The sequence below is a fragment of the Terrapene carolina genome, unplaced genomic scaffold, assembly GCF_002925995.2.
Source record: "Terrapene carolina triunguis isolate 2854851 unplaced genomic scaffold, T_m_triunguis-2.0 Scaffold406, whole genome shotgun sequence".
Lineage (NCBI taxonomy): Eukaryota > Metazoa > Chordata > Testudines > Emydidae > Terrapene > Terrapene triunguis.
Genome location: NW_020664757.1, coordinates 2841010 through 2859487, shown reverse-complemented (window position 1 = coordinate 2859487; position 18478 = coordinate 2841010). Strand labels below are relative to the sequence as shown.

The 18478-nt window shown below is 38.5% G+C and overlaps 1 protein-coding gene across 16 annotated transcripts in view; it reads right to left on the bottom strand.

The window, feature by feature from the left end:
- Positions 1-4137: 4137 nt before the first annotated feature.
- Positions 4138-18478, bottom strand: part of ENAH (ENAH actin regulator) — a 183453-nt gene continuing 169112 nt past the window's right edge. For all 16 annotated transcript variants that reach the window (XM_024214564.1, XM_024214563.2, XM_024214565.2 and 13 more), the window contains 3 exons: positions 14202-14280; positions 13178-13235; positions 4138-8082 (listed from right to left, as the gene is read on the bottom strand). In XM_024214564.1, coding sequence (XP_024070332.1) covers positions 8045-8082; positions 13178-13235; positions 14202-14280 — 175 coding nt within the window. In that variant the 3' untranslated portion in view covers positions 4138-8044. The remainder of the gene's footprint in view (positions 8083-13177; positions 13236-14201; positions 14281-18478) is intronic.

Below are 18478 nucleotides of genomic sequence, written 5' to 3'. Positions count from 1 at the left end.
CACGGCTGCTACTCTGAAACCAGGTAAATACAAGGTGGAAGAGATTGTTCAGCATAAGCAGTTAACACCTATTTCAATGGACTATTCAAGATGAAATGACCCATTAACACTCCTACAGTCATAGGGGGGAAAGGAAGGCAGCTTGGGGGGGGAAGCATTGTTAGTGGGAGTGTGGTAATAAGCCATAAATCCAATGTGTCTATTCAGTCCATGATTTTGTGTCTAGCAATGTTATGAATCTAAGGTCCTAGGCTCATCTTTTGAAAGTGTGCAGGTTTCCTTTGAGGATGAGTACTGATAAGTCTCAAAGCAGTCACTCTGAGACCTAACATTTTAGTTTAACATTTGGTTTTAACCAGTAGTCCTCATTTGGATCTTTATATGGGAAACTACCTAATATGTGCTGAAAGGAAAGATTTTATAAATATTAATCAGGACATTGCAAGCCACCCACATCCTTTCCTGAAAAAGTCCTAACAGTTGGGGGTGGTGGTTTGTTTTGTGTGGTATTTCTCCTGGATGTTTACATGGGAAGGGTAGCATGCTGCTCATCCTGGCCTGGGGAATCTCATCACTGAGGAGGAGTACTGATACGAATACCTAGATAGTGGAAGTAGCTGGCTAGATGGCCCCAGGATATTAAAAGGTTGCCTGCCTGCTCCCAGGCTGTTTAACACCCAAGTAAGTACTGCAAGAGGGGTAGAGTTACTCAGGCCTTTACTCAGTAAATCAGGAGTCATTTTGAACATGGGAAGAGATTTCTCACTTACCCTTCTTTAATTCCCACAACGGTGCAGCTTTGTGGTGAGTGGAGTCTTCGTGTGCCTCTGTTCTGGTCACAGACTGCCTGAAGTGCTCCTTACGCTTAAATATAGAGCCAGCCTGTGGAGTGGGAGGAGGGGTGAGACCCCGGCCCACCTTTCAGACTCTGAGCTAGGGTGACCAAAATCGGGACAGTCCTGATATTTGGGTTTTATCTTATATAGGTGCCTATTACCCCCCACCCCCATCCTGATTTTCTCCACACTTGCTGTCTGGTCACCCTACTCTGAGCACCTTTCCTTGGCAGTGCAAGCACTTATGGCTGATGATTAGCAGGCACAACAATTCCCATCCTGCTGCTACTGCCTTAAATCTGAGCCCCTTTCCTGGCAAAGTGAGAGTCCATGGGCTGAAAGCCAGACAGGCACAATTCCCATTACACTTCAGCCTGAGGGAAGGTTCACAGGAGTGACTGGTTTCTCTGCATGTCCAGACATGCTGCAGGGTGGGGGAGGGGCAGTGAGCTTGATAGAGAACACTGTGAGACCGTCTGTGTAGGCAAAAAGCTCCAGCGAACAATCCCTCGAGTGGGGAGGTGCAAGGAGAAGGGGTTTAACCCCTAGCTTTTTATCGCACTTGTTCATTAACAATACTTATTGCTGTCTTGCAAAGGTGATGCTTGCTTTTGTCATTTTGGGACTGAAGCTTATAAGACTTACCCCAAAGCACCCCAAGCAGCTCCCAGTTTATAGTGAGAGGAAAGGGAGCTCTGTAGGAACCCTGCTTCTTTCCTCAGGGAGCTGAGGACCCACCTCAGTACCTGGGGGAAAGGCGGACTTTGGATCCTTTGACATGTACTTCCCCACTCCAGCCAGAGTCCGTTTCAAGACTTATACCCTGAACTGGCCAGATAGCATCCTCCGGGTCCTTAGATTCTCTTCTGGAAAATGCTCAGAAGCTCCTGATGAGGTTTTCCTGCTTTGGAGTCACGGCTCCTTGGGGGTGGGGGGGGAGAAAACGGGACACCCAACATGCCAGTCTGACTCTGAGCCCCTTGCCCTGGCAATGTGAGGGTCAGCTAGTTGTGAACAGTAGTCAGACATAATTTATCCTCTCTAGAGACTGTAAATGGTGCTTCACATTGGGAGCATTGCTTAGCTTTAGCCCAGTATTTGCAGTGCAACACTTCGTGCTAATATGTGGTCAGAGAAATCCTAAAGAGGCAGATCCAGGTCGTTGAAACAATCATGCTGCCAAATTCCTGATCCAGGAGGAGGAGAAAGCTTATATGTTGCTTCTGCATAAAAATGAATGAAATTGAAGCTATATACCAAAACTGTCAGGAGAAATTTAACTGCCAACTTATTCCACCATTGGGGGGAGAAAATCTGGTGGCCTGAACAGAAGGGCAGAGCTTAGTCCTGGAGCCTCCAAATTCCATGGGTGGGGGCATTAACCCATTAGTGATGAGTAAGTAGAGCAGCTGTGCAAGAGAAATTGAGTGCGCTCCTAACTGCTCTGGATGCCTTCCATTTTAATGCTATACAATAGCTCATAAAGGTGTGACAGTGGTTACAACAACACTGAATTAACAAAACGTAGGACACCAGGTTCTACAAGAAACTGTCTTAGGAACGGCATTTGTTCACTATGGGGACATTTATACTCCGTTTATAAACTATGAGAAATTAGCTAAGCAGGACAGCTCCCTGACCTTCCGTACCATCATAATGACTGGCAGCATGAAAAACTTAAAATTTACCATTTTTCTTCCAGTGACAGGTGATGGTGGTTGCCAACCTTAAGCCATGTTATCAGATGAGTTATAACTACACCTGACTAGTTTAAAAGTTTTGTTTAGTGGATCTATCCTGAATTTCAGTCCTTAAAACTTTCATTAGACTACACAATCTGCATTATCTCAAGCAATAACACTATAAATTAGATAAATTTGCTTTTACTGATTAGACAATCAGGCTAAATAATTCATTTCCTTTCTGACATTACAATTAAATTTCAATAACGTATCTTCTCTTTGAGCTAACTCCTCCTTAAAAACTAAGGTAAGATATCAGGTCAGGAACCCGAATCAGGGAAATGCCTTTATAAGCACAAATTAGTTGTCTGTATGAATGCAGGCTGATTTTTGTCTTAGATTTTTCAAGCCATATTTTAGCACTGTAGCATCTTCATCCAAAATCTTCCTTGATTTCCCATGGGATGCAAGCTCATTTAATTCTCAATGTTTCTGTATACAAAACTTTCCCCATTAAAAGAAATAGCTTGAGACAACTTTAATTTCTTTTTCAACAGCTTCACATTCTTAACTCTAATTGAAACCAGCTCTTTCTTTTCCATCTGCTTCCTGTCACAAATAATAGGCTCGACCCTAACAGGATATGTTTAGGAAAGACCCTGGTGCCTCAAATGAAAAGATCATGTCAGTCACAGTATGATACATAGATGATTCTGGAAATTTTTTTTTCCCCCCCCCCCCCCCCCTCAATCTTTTCTTCTCCTCCACTGGCCCATGGAAAATGGTGAAGATCCTCTCTCTCCTCTGTGAGCTTCATATTTGGTTGGTAAAATCATGCTCAAAAGCAACAGAGTTTCTGCCTTGCATTTATAGTCATATTTCACATGATTACACCAAGAGAATGTTACCATTTTTTATATAAATTGATTAGTTTATTCAGAATTAGACACCTCTGCCTTCCTGTCTGAGCTGTTGCTTATTGTATTTTAACAGCTCTGACAACAGTGGATAGGATTTCTTGACATTGTTTCAGTACCTAATTGATAATCCTGACACTTGTTGCTAAAGGGTTAATGCATATCTTTTAAAAATTGCTTTTGGAGAGCTTCAGATAAAATTGTATAATACAGCCTGTTATTTATATCCTGTGCCCTTGCACCTCCCTTACTTTGCATTTACCAGAAGCTGCGAATACTCAGCACCCTGTAAGTATATACACATGATTAAAACTTACTCTTCAGCAGTGCAGTCTTGAATTTGCATTCTGAGAGCAGGTGAGCATAGTTTTTTAAGAAAGACAAGTTAAAGATTAAGGGCTTGTCTACACTACCGCGGTAGTTCGACGGCTGGCAATCGAACTTCCGGGTTCGATTTATCGCGTCTGGTGTGGACGCGATAATTCGAACCAGGAAGTGCTCGCCGTCGACTGCGGTACTCCACCTCAGCGAGAGGAGTACCGCGGAGTCGACGGGGGAGCCTGCCTGCCGTGTGTGGACCGCGTCTGAACCGCGGTAAATTCGAACTAAGGTATGTCGACTTCAGCTACGTTATTCACGTAGCTGAAGTTGCGTACCTTAGATCGAATTGGGGTGTTAGTGTAGACCTGGCCTAAGTGATTGTGAAGTACTTTTTTTTTTCTTCAATAAAAGGATTCATGTACACAATTCTTTGTATTTAAAAGCACCAAATGAAAGTTTTTCATTTGACTTTTAAAAAAATGATTGAGAACACTGGGGTCTTTTCAGTTTTTGCTCCCAAAAGCAAGGGGAATTTAAGTAACCTAGGCCTAGGGCTTGACCAACCTTGAAATTGCTATCTGATAGGAGCAATTTTTTAAACAATAGCATTAATGTAACAATACAAATCTTAAACAGCCACTGCTAAAAAACTGTCACAGTTAATGTATGATCATATGACATTTGTAGCCTAGTGCTTGAAAGGCATTCAGCAGATTGATTAAACCTTTGTTTTCAGGACTGTACAGAAGGTATCAAGGCGGTTTGTGAAAACAAAGCAAGTAAGCAAGAAAGCCTGTATTGCTTTGTGCTCCCATAAGATAGATACAAGAGGTAAGTGGAGGAAAGAAATCAGTGTTTCCTATATGGAATAAAATGGAGAGTAGAGAAGTGTTAGTCTCAAGGCTCTAATCCAACAAATAATATTTAAACAGTTACTTGGAGTATACTTTAAACTTGTCAAGCAAGATTTTTCCTACCTTCTGCACAGCAACATGAAACTTTAAGGGTGGGGTTTCTTTATTACTAGTGTTTAAATATTTTGTTATACCGGGAAACAGCAGAGAAAAAGTTGGGAAAATTCAATCTAGATTTTTTCATAGCATTTTCCTGGACATAAGGGCAAAAGCCTGTGCCAAGTCAGACCAACAAAGAGGGTCAACATAAGCAAGACTGACTACAACTGTCTTGAATTTATGTACAATAGTTTTCATTCATAATTTTCCATATTCCCTTTGATTACATTCTTTGTAGAGCAAGCATTTAAAAAAAAATGCCTTGAAATTTATAAACAGAATAGCAATATATAAATCATCAAGTGGTAAAATCATAGACTAAAAAGGTATTTTTCGCATTTCAGCAAGACCCATTTGGGAATTACAACAGAATCTTCTAGATTTACCATTTATCAAGCTCCACAAATGAATGGTGGCAACATATATATATATTGCAATTTTATTTCATTCGCTCAAACAAAACAAAAGTTAGCATGTAAGAAATTTAAAATGACACAAATATGGTAAAAATAGCAGAGAATGAACTGAAAAAAACTAAAAAGGAGATAAACCTAAATGCATGAAAATTCAACATTCATTAGTGTTTCATCTTCAGTTTTGATTGACACTTGATGCTTGAAAACTTTTTTAAACAATGAACTTGAAATCATGACAACTATCTGAAGAGATTTCAGCACCAGCACTAAGATTTATACATTCAGTTTCTTTGCAACTGACTTGTTAGCCACTTGTGTATAGCACAGATTTATCACAGATCAGATCACAGTGTTGAGGAAAGCAATACCTTCCTGGAATTAGAAAGGATCTCCTAAACTGTACTCAGTTTAAGACATCCACTGTACAAAAGCACAGAACCATCATAATATGGTTTTTAAAGAACTTAGTTCAACAGTGAGCAAAATAACCTTAGCTTCTGTAGTTCATTTTAATTATGGAAATCTCAATATGACAGCAAGTGTTTACAGTAAGCTTTAATTCAATCAGATTTTCTGGAAAGGACCAATTCAGCAATATGAGATTATGTAAAGTATGTATGTAGAAACAGCACACACACAAAAAAGACATCTGGTCTTCTTTCTTTTAAACAGAAATCATGTTAATTTTAGACCAAGGCACAAACGTTTAGTGCATAAACCAGGTTCCCCCTCTCCCCCACAATCTGACAGTTTAATTGTTTAATATTACTTTGGACCACTTATACCCATTACATTTCTAGTAGGCTACTCTTGAACTTCCCTAACAAACAAAATCAAACATGATTTCTGACAAGAGTAAACTTCCTTAATGTTAAAATGTTTGCAAAAACAAAAGTTATCAAAGATGAAAATGCCTCCTTTTATTTCACGCTTGCTGCAATTTGTTTAATGCCTTCACTAATGCATGCAGAAAGATTATCAGTTTTTGGAAAGATAATTATATATTGATTTAGGTAATATTTCCATTGTAAACAATTTTACAATTTGAGTCTCTATAGAAACAGGAACATGTTTAAACTGGAGAAAAATTCCTCATTCAAGCCTTTCAAAAGCAGAAAGTGCTGTTGATTTGCTTTGGTTTCCAGCACTTAGGAACATATGCTATTTAAAGCTTTTGTTCTATGAATGGAGCTAAGTAAGCTGCAACATGAATAATGCCTCCAAAACCATAGGTATTTTTTTTTCCCTAATCAGCAGATAGCAAAAAAATATGGCACTATTACAGCTCAGAAAAATTCAAGATGCAATGAAAAAGTGCAGATTTGATCCACAATATTTTCCAAAGTATTACGGATCTGCCTTGCAGGATTTTTATTCCACTGAATTTTATTAGTTTAAACTAAGATTTGCATATATGAGGTGTTTTAACAAATTTTTAAACCATGGGAAAGAGGAAAGTGTCATCTCCCCTGAAAAGTTCTCACCTTGTTCTCTAAAGCTAATGCTGCCCCACTACTGTTCTTCTGCTTCCCTTTTTCTGCTGTGACCTAATGCTCTATCATAGCCCTTGCCCTTGTTTCCTCAGAGAGTCAAAAAGCAGCCTCAGAGAATACAGGAGCCGGTAATTGTTGTGCATCCTGTATTACCACAGGTGCATCACTGGTAATAGCTGATAAATTTAAATCGACTTGGATTTTGATCAAGTAAAGAAATGAAACAAAAGTGAGATGGGAGTTTTAGAACCATTATTGAATCGGAAATACAAATAACTCAAGAAATGATACAAAAAGGATTAAGTACCTGGTTCTGTTAACATGGTTACTGATAAAAGTCACAAAATTTTCCTCATTATTACACATGCATGTAATATGAGGAAAAATAGTGCAGAAATTAATCAAAATATTTTTAAACCAAAACTGTCACCTTCCCCTCCCCCCGCCCCAACTTTTTTCCTTGGCATTAATTAAGCCTTAAAAATGAAAAAGGCTACTTAATATTTATGACATGCAATGTTTTTTGTTTAATTAAAAAGCTGATTGTGTTGTGTTACCTTACAAAAATGTCCACATGCATAAATCTTAAAAAAAAAGTCTGAAAATCTACTGTAAATCTACAACATACTAATGATTTACATTTGACCACTGGTTTGTATTATGTAGAAGTCTTAGATTTGGTAAAGCATTGTAACGATTTAGGAAGGCATCTACATCTTTAAACTCTGGACTGCTTGCTTTTTTGTTTACAAAATTGCATGAAGGCTAACTAGAGAGGCTTCCTATCATAAAATTCCAAAAACTTGATATGCCATCGCTTTCTAGGTGATATTGCCCTTTAAAGCATACACTTCTAATTATTTCATATTTTGTGATCTGAACTTACATGTCTGCTCTTTGAAGTTATTAATGGAAATATCAAATATGATAGGAAGACAAACCTGAGATACATTTGCAGTACAACAGTATAGCTTGCTAAATCCTTCATTAATAAAGAAAACCTCTCTGAAAAGCCTTCCCACGCTTTTCTCCTTTTTTGTGTTAACAATGAATTCTGAAATATGTGCAATTTTATCTTGACATGAAAACATCTCAATGCACTGTGATCTTGTCTGACAAATGTGGGAATTTCTGCATAATCATTACAGTAACTTTTAAGGCTCTTTTCCACCCTGCTGTAAAGGTCAGAAAAAAGCAGCAAACTAGGAAGGAAAAAGCATATCACCAGAGTGATGTGTCTGAAAGTTTTCAGAATGTCGTTTTCCCCTCCTTCCAAGTGTCTGTCTCCATTTTCTTCTAACAGCTCACAAAATGTAGTCGACTTTATACCAAGTGAAAGAGTCACATTGGCTTAGTCCTAGTCTTTCTATGCAGTATTTGATTTGCTCAGTTCTTGCCTGATTGCTGATTAGGGAAGGAAAAAAGCATAAATTAACATTACATATTTAAAAAATACACTCGTCTAGACTGACACGTCTGTCCTTTGAACAAAAAGTTCATCCTACCAAAAGCCATCTTGTTAAAAATATAGTATACTGGACCTTAAGATTGTTTGACACCACGAAACAGAATTTAATTCTGACCCAGATTACATCTTTTTTTCCGGTATAAAATATTCTGATATTTGATACTTCAGGCTGTTTCTCTGTCTCCGCCCACACTACTGCCTTTTTAATGGAGGAAACCACCACCAATTCACATGTCAGGAGGAGGATTTGGGTTCTATACTGACTTCCACCATATTGTTTAAGTGGTCACAGTATTTAGCATAGATGACAAAGCAAGCAAAAAAGGGGAGAAAAAAGAGGCGAGGGAGCTGTTACATTAATGCATACAATTATTCATCCCAGTATTGAAAAATTAGTGTGGGACCATGAGTAATTCCAGGGGCAAGTTAATGATAGGGGGGAGGGATAGCTCAGTGGTTTGAGCATTGGCCTGCTAAACCCAGGGTTGTAAGTTCAATCCTTGCGGAGGCCATTTGGGGATTGGTCCTGCTTTGAGCAGGGAGTTGGACTAGATGACCTCCTGAGGTCCCTTCCAACCCTGATATTCTATGATAGAAAGGGAAGGGAGCTGTCATTTGATTCATAAATATCTACACAATCATAATTTCAATGGTGTCACCCTCTGCAGCTTGGCCTGCTAAGGTGAGGAGGTGGTGTCACTGGCCCTTCCACCACTAGTTCCAAGCTCCAGTTCCTCTGTTTTTTGGAAATTTTGATAATACAGTGTCATTGGAAATGGGCTGTGTTGGGTATAATTCAAAAGTCCTTTTCTCCCACAAGCACAATGGCACCAAACATTACAAACTTAGAACAATGACGTAGATAAATATTTGAGAAAATGTTTAAAAGTCAACTTTTTTTTAACATGTGCATGTCAAACTTGCAGCCCTCACAAAGTTAAATTGTGGCCTTTGACTGACAGTACTGTGTTATCAGTTAATGCTCAGAACATACCACCTGATTAATTTTTTTAATGTTACAGATTACTATAAATGGAAGGAGTGCTTCAAGTTGATTTGCCATCATCTACAAAAAAGAAGCGGTTCAGAGGTATTGATAATCAGCTTTGTTTATTATGCCAAAGGAGTTGTAATGTGGCACTGGTTAGACAACAGCATCCAGCCAGAAATTACTGGAATCCATCTGCAAATACTATGCACACAGTTGCATAACATACATTACATCATATAATTAATTACAATCCCTAAGTAATTTATTATAAAATCCTTGTTTTTATTTTGGTCTTGATCATTTTTAGGCACCAACAAGGAGATGAAAAATACCAACCAGTAGCTGAATTTGTGGAGAATAATATCACAGAAGACTGGTTAAACACACAATGCTTGGCGGCACTTTACATGCTATAAGAAGTGAACCCATATCATAGAATTATAGAAGATTAGGGTTGGACGAGACCTCAGGAGGTCATCCAGTCTAACCCCATATCTTTACAGTGATATGTGAAATTGGCTCCTTTGTTGATGGCACTGGCATTCCTGAGACCCCAGGTATTTTGCATAGTGGCAGTACTGTGAACCAAATTCTTAAAGGGAAAAAGTTGTGATATACTATAAAAGAACACACCCAAGCACTTGTTGCCCTTAAAAAATGCTACCTACATGTCTTCTTTGGAAAGCATAAAGATGTGTTTGAACTCCCAAAGGATATAGGACTTATGAGACCTGTTCCATGCATCTAGTGTGCATTCCACTCTCAATGACCTATTGTGCACAAAGGAGAGCTTCAATATCGCAGAATGGATCAAGCAATTTGAAGAAGATGAATCTGCGACAAAGCCAACTTTCGGAATGGTGCGGTGATACATTAAGATGGTTGAGTCTTTGCTGCTCTTTATTTGATCTGTCAGGACTGCTAATTGGAATTTGCACCTCACAGCACTAGAAGACTTAGTTAAATGCTTTTTTGCTTTCGATTTAACCACCTATTTGGCAATGATTGCCTGGTATCTCACTGAAGTAAGAGGTGTAGAAAAGTCTGAACCTGATATACGAGAGGAATTTCAAAGAGGAAATCGGGTTGTTTAAAGGTTGCCAGTTCCCTTCTGTTCAGCTGGTTCAGACAATGGCCTATCAGATGAAAAAGAGAGCAATGAAAGTCATTGGGGGAGTTGGTGGGCATAACAGCACCCACATGCTCTTGTTTTTCAGGTATGCAGCGGAATCATTAAAAATATTGCCAGAAAGAAGAGACTCAGTAGTATTGTGCCTGTCCAAATCAAAATAATTGACTCCACAAACATCTTCAATGTCACAATGAAGCTACTGTCTCATACTCACACAAACAAGCTAACCACACACCTTGCAGGAAAAACACTCCAGCACGCATAGAATTACTCAAAGAATTTTGTTGTCGCATGGTGTAATGAAGCTGCTGCCTTGCATTGTTCTGTGAGTTCTTCGTAGGTCCCATGAGGAGGCTGACGCTACAATTATTTTGCATGCCATCAATGCCACAGAAACAGGTGCTCCGGAGCTCTGGATTTTTGCACAAGACATAGGTGTAGTGCTCTCTGTGAGACCCTATCCAAGATTTCTGCAAGATTGTTTTAGTGCTTGCTGCTGGGGAACAGACTCGCCATATATCCCTCAGCAATGTGTTCCTATCACTTGAACCACCAAAAGCCACCGCACTGCCAGGCTTCCATGCCCTTTCAGGATGTAACACTACTGCAAGGTTAGCTGGAAAGACCAAATGATCTTATTGGAAGGCATTTGATTCAGCTAAGCCTCTCTCCCTCATTCTGAAGATGCTCGGCACAGCTGAGACAGTCACTGATGAGATCATAAATGCACTAGAGGAGACCATATGCCAAATTTACCATTTCAAGACTAACATTACAACACTTGCAGAGTTACAATGGTGGATGTTTTCCAAGAAGCAGACAAATGGAGAAAAATTGCCACTGACAAGGGGTGCATTACACCTGCTCCTGAATCAATCCTTCAGCTAATCAAATGCTAGTATATAAAGGCCAGATCCTAACTGCCCTGCAAATGACTGGCCAGAAGCCTGCCTTGTATGGAGATGTATGAGTGCGCCACGGACAAAGATCAATGTGACAATGTGTGTAGCTGTTGTGCCCCTGATGGAGACAATACCAACAGTGACTTTGATGAATAAATGTTTTCAGTTCTACATGTCAAGGCTAACTTCCTTAGGATTAGCCAAGATCATTGTCATTTTTATGTAAGCAATGCAACCCTGTGTTAAAATATAATTAAAAAGGTGATTTTTAAACAGTTTCTCAAGTATATAGCTACATATTTATTTTAGATTTGTCATGTTTTGTACCACTGTGTTAGTGGAAAAAGGGCTTTTGAATGATACCCAACTCAATCCATTCCCAATTACAATGTATTATCAAAATTTCCACCAATCAGAGGACCTGGACCTGGGAGCTGAGGGAGGGGAGTGTCTCCCCCCTGCTATGCTGCAGAGAGCGACACCACTGAAATTATGACTGTAGATTTTTATGAATCAAATGATACCTCCTTTATCTTTCCATCACTAACTTGGTCCACAGAATGAGATTTTCCTAAATTATGCTTCCAGACTACATACTATTTTCTATATAATGTGAAAGTAGCCAACAACCACTCTGCTCAGGACTGGACACTAGGCAAACATACACAGATGCTGCTTAGTTTAAACTAAGCAACATCCATGCATTAGGAGCCAGTCACTGACTGACTTGGATAGAAAAGGATTAATTTACTCCTCTCCTGTCCAGGTCAGTCAGCTATTAGCTCCTGCTGTGTGGACACTGCTCCATTAACCTCCTGGTGCCTGTCTCCCCAGGTCTCTGAGCGGTCCCTCTCCTGGCTGGCTTCCCTATTCCAGCACCTGGATAATGGCAGCCAAGCTCGGGCTGGTCGTCTGGTTCAATTACTGGTGCAACAGCTAGCCCCATGACAGTCAGGAGGAGCAGCAGTGCTAGCTACCCCATTGCTCATTAAGGTTTGACCTCACCATCCCTCCATCATGACAGGGGGGCAGTGGGACTAAATTTAAATAAGCAGCTTTGTGACCTGGTGAACAGGGTCACAGAACCACTCAGGTTCTCTCTCCGTTATAACCCCCTGAATTGGGTCCTAAGTACATGCCTATATTGCCTATTTCTTAATCTGGCCTTGACTCTGCTACTCTGATTATAATGATTAATGATAAATATTAAGTAGTGTCATCAGTACTGCCAACCGAAATTTAAAATACACAAAAACTACGCCACCCTCCAAAAAAATCCTGAGACTGGTATTCAAATTATGAAATTAAAACAACAATTTTGGAGTTATTTGACTTTTGGTTTTTTGAGCCTTTAGCGGTCATATTTTCAAACTCTCCAAAACCCAAGAGGGTTAGAAATCTACTTATTTTAAAATGAAAGCTGTGATTAATGTAAAATCCCACCTCCTTGAATCATGTGATTAAGAAAAACACCAAATATTAAGAATTACGATACAATGTTGAAAGCAGTAATTGGGCTAAAATGTCACAGGATAAATACTGACTGCTTTGAAACATGTGACTCAACTGCTCTGGCTTTTAAGTGGTACATTATTATATGACAATCTTGCCTTTCCTAAACTAAAGCAACATCATGAGATGGTAAACATCTGCAAGGAGGATCTTGCTCAATTTCTGCACCCATCCATCCACTTTTAAAAGACATTGTTCAGCATCATTGCTCTATCCAAAAACCCTGCAGATAAGGTATAAAGTACCTGATTGTGCAAGAATAATAAAAACAATTAGGATAAGTTAGTTTTTCTTTTACTACAGGGTAGTGAGAAAAGGAGTGAACATTAGAAAGAGCAGTTCTATCATGAATTTGGCATTCTAGAATCCTCAGAATGTAGACAGAATCTTGAAAGTAAGTTTCCATTTCTGCATCTTTTCACCTTTAAGAAATGCTTATCCATTCTTTAAGACTTGGAAATCCAAAATATGTAGTGAATCAAGTTCATACTCACCATCAATGAGTTCTTCCTTTAATTTTGTTAATTCCTTTCTCATTTCATCTAAAATATCCTATGGTATCAGAATACAAGTAATAATAAATTAGTGTGGTTTAAACTTTCAGGTAAGAAAAAATGAAAGTAATTCTAATTTTTGTTCATTTTGAAACATCTCAACCTTATATTCCAGTCTGTATCTATATCTTCAAAATTCACCCTTAAACTCCTTTACTATTAGTAAGTAATAAAAATCCTATTTTAAAAATATGCTGCCCAAATCTTATAATTGATTTATAGGGCGCTTATCCCACCTAAGGTAGGAGGTACTTGAGTTACAACGATTTATCCACAAATTTCATGTTCTCCCACAACAAGTGGTGGCAATTTATGTAAAACTAGCAGGCATAGCTATAACTGTAATTGCCCTGCAGATAAGATGTGAAAGTCCAAAACAAACAAAGAGAGAACCTAGACCAACAAATTATTCTCAGTTACACAGATAAAAATAAGTAGAATCTGACAGTAGTGCTACCATAATGCCCTTCTCTCATCTCTATTTCCTTTCCTATTGCTGATTTGATATTTTAGATAATGATTTTCTGAAAATGCATTTAAATCTAGAGTGTGAAGGAATACAATTCTTGTGAAAGTGTACTTTTCAACTTGGCATCATCGATAATCATTAAGAACAACAAAGAAGCATCCAAAGGATTGCTGTCTTGCTAAAACTTTACCATTCTCCTCAATTGTTAAGATGGTACACTTTTTTGTTATAGCTGAAAATATTAAATCAAACACAATATTCATTATCAGTTAAAACAATCTTGAGACTATATTTGTGACTTTGCTATATGTCATTGCAAAATTACAGCTTGTAGAAAGTATTTAACCAGATATAAAAAAAAAAAAAACCTTCCTGGATTTAGGTTTGAAACTAGGAAAAGGTTAAAGTTTGGTATTTAATCAAGAACTGTTGAAAGTCTTTAAAAGTTCTGCTATTACTTATTCTGAAAAGGTTTCTACTGAAGGTACTATATACCTGCTTCAATCTGTCATAGTCTAGCCCTTCTGACTGCACTCCATTGGCACTGGTTTGCCCAGATGGTGTAGATTTTGGTCTGTAGAACATAAAAAGAAGCGATGTAATACAGGTCTCTAATTACTGTATGTAGGCTTATTACAAAGCAGACATTCCCCCCCAAAAAATTAATGTGTTTTGTTAATAGTTACTGTCTTCCAAGATTGTGATAAAGAATTAGAATGAAAAGAGAATTTTTACAAAGATGTAGGCAGCCCAAGAAACACCAAAGCTGTACATACAGAATGGAAACCACCAGTAAAGGGCATTTTTCTGACATGGAAATATTACATTAATATATAATGACAAGGTGGGTGAGGTAATATCTTTTATTGGACCAATTTCTGTTAGCAAAAGTAACAAGCTTTTGAGGTATGCAGAGCTGTTCTTCAGGTTACTATAACTAACACAGGCACAACACTGCAAACAAATAATATATAATGAGTTATTAGTTCAAAACAGGAACAATTCAACAAGCAGAACTATTTTTTCAGTGATCTCTTATTTTTTCCTCCTAGATCACATGAGAAAGGAAGAGTATCCCCTCTAAATTTATCTTGTAAACCCTTTATATATTTTTCTTTTTTAGCTTAACTTCTTGCTCATTAAAAAGGGGCCTATGTCACAATGACCTTTCCCCTCTGACTAAAGAAGGCAGTATGCTGACCTTGCTACAATATAATACATGGTATACCTCCAAAAAGAATGCTGGATTGATCTATTCAAAACATGCTTGCAAACTGTGTGAACCAGATGACTGCAACATTTACAGAAATTACTAGTTTGGAAGTTGTAACACATTTCTGATGCACATAATCTTTTCCTTTAAATCACCTACAAATTTGTTTGCAGAAGACTGCCACATTTAAAAAAAAATTCTGCATTCAGAGCTAACATTCTTAAATAAACAAGCTACATAGGAAGTTTTCAATAAGCTCTCCACATTTGTGTTTTTTGCCCTCTTCCATCCATGTAGTGTACATCGCTCACACTTGGGAACATACATACTTACTACAGATATATTCATGTCTCAGGAAATGTTTGCCTGATGGGCTGTTGGGGTACATGCAAGGGATGAAGGTTTTGAGAATAAAATTCAACCATCTTCCTTGAAAATTATGCATTAACTTCCCCTGGATTCCTGGACACTTTTGAGACTTGATAGTAATTCCTGTGTAGTAGCATACCCAGGATCTCAGGCCCTGCAATAAATTGGCTCACATGGGCCTTGATTTAGGTAGGCTACACATGCCTTGGAGAGTTCAGTAGACTCTATATGACCCTCAGAGTGGCATGGGAGGAAGGGGTCATCCTGAAGCAGCCATCCTCTGCCCTCCCCTCTACCTGTGCTGCTATCCAGAATGGGCCACTCCTCTTGTCTAGTTTACCTATTGAGTATTTTAAATAAAATTGTGGCCACTCTGCCAAAGATTCTTGATGTTTGTCTCTCTTCACATTTACCCCATGACACTGAACAACTTAAGCTGAAAATTCATATTTAGTTTTGGTGAATTAATTACTTTTGAAATCCTTTCTTCTTCTAACACCTTGCTTCTGCGTCATTCTGGGACCATTTTTTAAACCACATGCTTCTGTTTGCAGAATGATTAAGTTTACAGCTGATTTCAAAATTTGCTTTTCATTATGTTAGAATTAACCTGGTGTATTTATGGTAAAGAATCTCCCTAATGGGGTAGGAGGAAGCAGGTTCTCTTTCACTGTCTTTCTGTGCTGCGCTGCTCTGAATAGGAAGGTAGAGCGAGGCTGCAGTTTTTGGCTTTGGAGCTTTTATGTAAGAGAAACACTTAAAAAAAAATTGTGTTTCTCCTAGCTTTTGTCATCCCAAGATGAAGCTTTATTTACTGAAAGTAAGGCCGTCTGTGGCTGGGAGCAGAAGCCAGCATGGGGACACAGCTCAGCAACGAATTTCCCCTCCCATGCAGGATATATAACATGGCCTCAGTTCTTCCCACAGCTCCATAAACACAAAGCAGAAAATTTACGAGTAATTAAAAAAAATTGATAAAGTGAGGTGGAGGCTTGTCAAATCTCCCTCCTTTTAATGTCTTCTCTTCTTTCCTTTGCCTTGCCATTTAGCTAATCCCTTTACATTTAGCCAAACTCAGGAAAGCTGTATCCCCCCTGCCCCAAAAGCGAACAGAAAAATATCATGGAACTAATACAATGCTCGCAATTCATCATTATTTTCAAGTTGTATCCCTTTTCCTTATAGCCTAAACAGAAAAGACAGACAAAGGGTAAATTCTTTGGGACATGGACTGTCTATTACACTATGTTTTTACAATGCTTAGAACAGTAGGCCCCATTCTTGGTTAACCTCTAAGTGCTACCTAAATTGATAGAAATCTCTCTGGAAAATATTTCTAACGGAAGGAGAAAAACTTTACCACTCCCAGCTTTTCAGTTGGACTGGTACTGTACACTCAGCTACCAGATAAGCTTTTTCCAATATTACAGAAACTTTTCTAACTTGTGTGATTCCAGGCAGAACGTGGGCTTTCCCCTGCACTATAGTCTAGGCCTGTGGTGTGTGCAAAAGGATATAAATTGAAAAACAAATCTGAGATACAAGAGTTGAGATTTTTTCCCCAACCAATTTATATAGGCCATTTTTTGACCTATTTGAAAAACTTGACACCCAAAATACACATTTATGCCCACAGTGTAATACTGGAGAGGAGACACTTGAAACCAATATGCCTGTGGGTTTGTCTACACTAGAAATGCTACAGCAGCACAACTGCAGCTGCACTGTTGTAGCGTTATTGCAGTTATGGAAGGGGTTCTTTCCTCACTGTAATAAATACACCTCTACAAGATGCGGTAGCTAGGTCGACGGAAGAATTCTTCCATCAACCTAGAGGTGTCTGTACCAGGGCTTAGGTTGGCTTAATTACATTGCACAGGGTATGAATTTTTTCACAGCTCTAAGTGATGTAGTTAAGATGACCTAGGTGCAGTGTAGAACAGCCCTGAGGCGGTTCACCTTTTCTAGAAAGCAAAATCCTCAGTGCAGACTGAAGAATCCAGCATTTTATTTTAGTAGTTTCATGGGTAATATGAAGAAAAAAACACCTCCTCAAATTTTCTGAATCAGAGCAAATTGAAATAAAAGTTGATCCAAGGATTTTAAGCTAAACTGTGAGCCAATAAGATGTTAGAATATATGGAAAGTTAAATAATTGTACAGTGGAAGTAGTTGAAAACTATAGTTCACCTTGCACCCCAAAGAACAACTACACAGTCTGTGCTAATGCTATGAAGCCAAGTCACAGTCTGAAGTCTGTTGTATAATCTTTAGCTACTGAACTCTACTATATTTCCAGATAAGAAAACTCCTTGTTTGAAACTTACAAAGTTAACTTTCCAGCAATTGCTGTTTCACCACAAATCTGCAAATACTATTGAAAATGAACACAGAAGCTGGTAGCAAAATGTGTCCCTCAGACATTTAGTTAAGAGAATCTAAGCATTATTTTTGTTTTCACACAGGTAGTTTTCCATATATCAAGAGTTCTTCTACACACTCCATAGATGGCCCATCAGTCCCTGAGGATTTCCATCAAGTCTCATTTAACTGTTCCCACTCTCAGTGTCTTGCTTTCTGACTAAAAAGCCCTGAGTGGGAAAATGGGAGCTATTATTCCAGAGACCAATAGTGTGGTTGCTGACTAATGACAATAGGAACAAAGTACATACATGGAACGGAAGAATTTAGCCCTTACAAACACAGACTGCTTATGGATTAGAGCTTTAAAAAACATTGCCAGTGTTTGCACTCCTAGTCAAATTTCCCGTCAACATTACAATCATAATTTGTCTGAGAACTGGATAGGAAAGGGTCTATAGAATAGAAAAACCTAAATTCTACTACTCAGTGTGAAGACATTAAAATTATATGTTTTTCCTTCATGGATGCCTTGGTTTCTTGCAATAAAGGTATTTTGTTCAATCAACCCTATCAACTCTAATTTCCTTCGGAATTTGATATTTTTAAAAATTTCAGTCAAATCTAAAGTTTCCACTTACACTATTTGGTACCCTTCGTTTCTCACAGCTGCACTTGTAGCTGGCTACTGATACTGCCAAGAGAAACTACTATCTAATGAAAACACAGCCTCCAAAATATCTCAACCATGAATTCCTGAAACCTGTCATTATGCAAGGCACTGCATTTAGCCGTATGGAGTGGAAATCCATCAACTTCAAAATTTGTT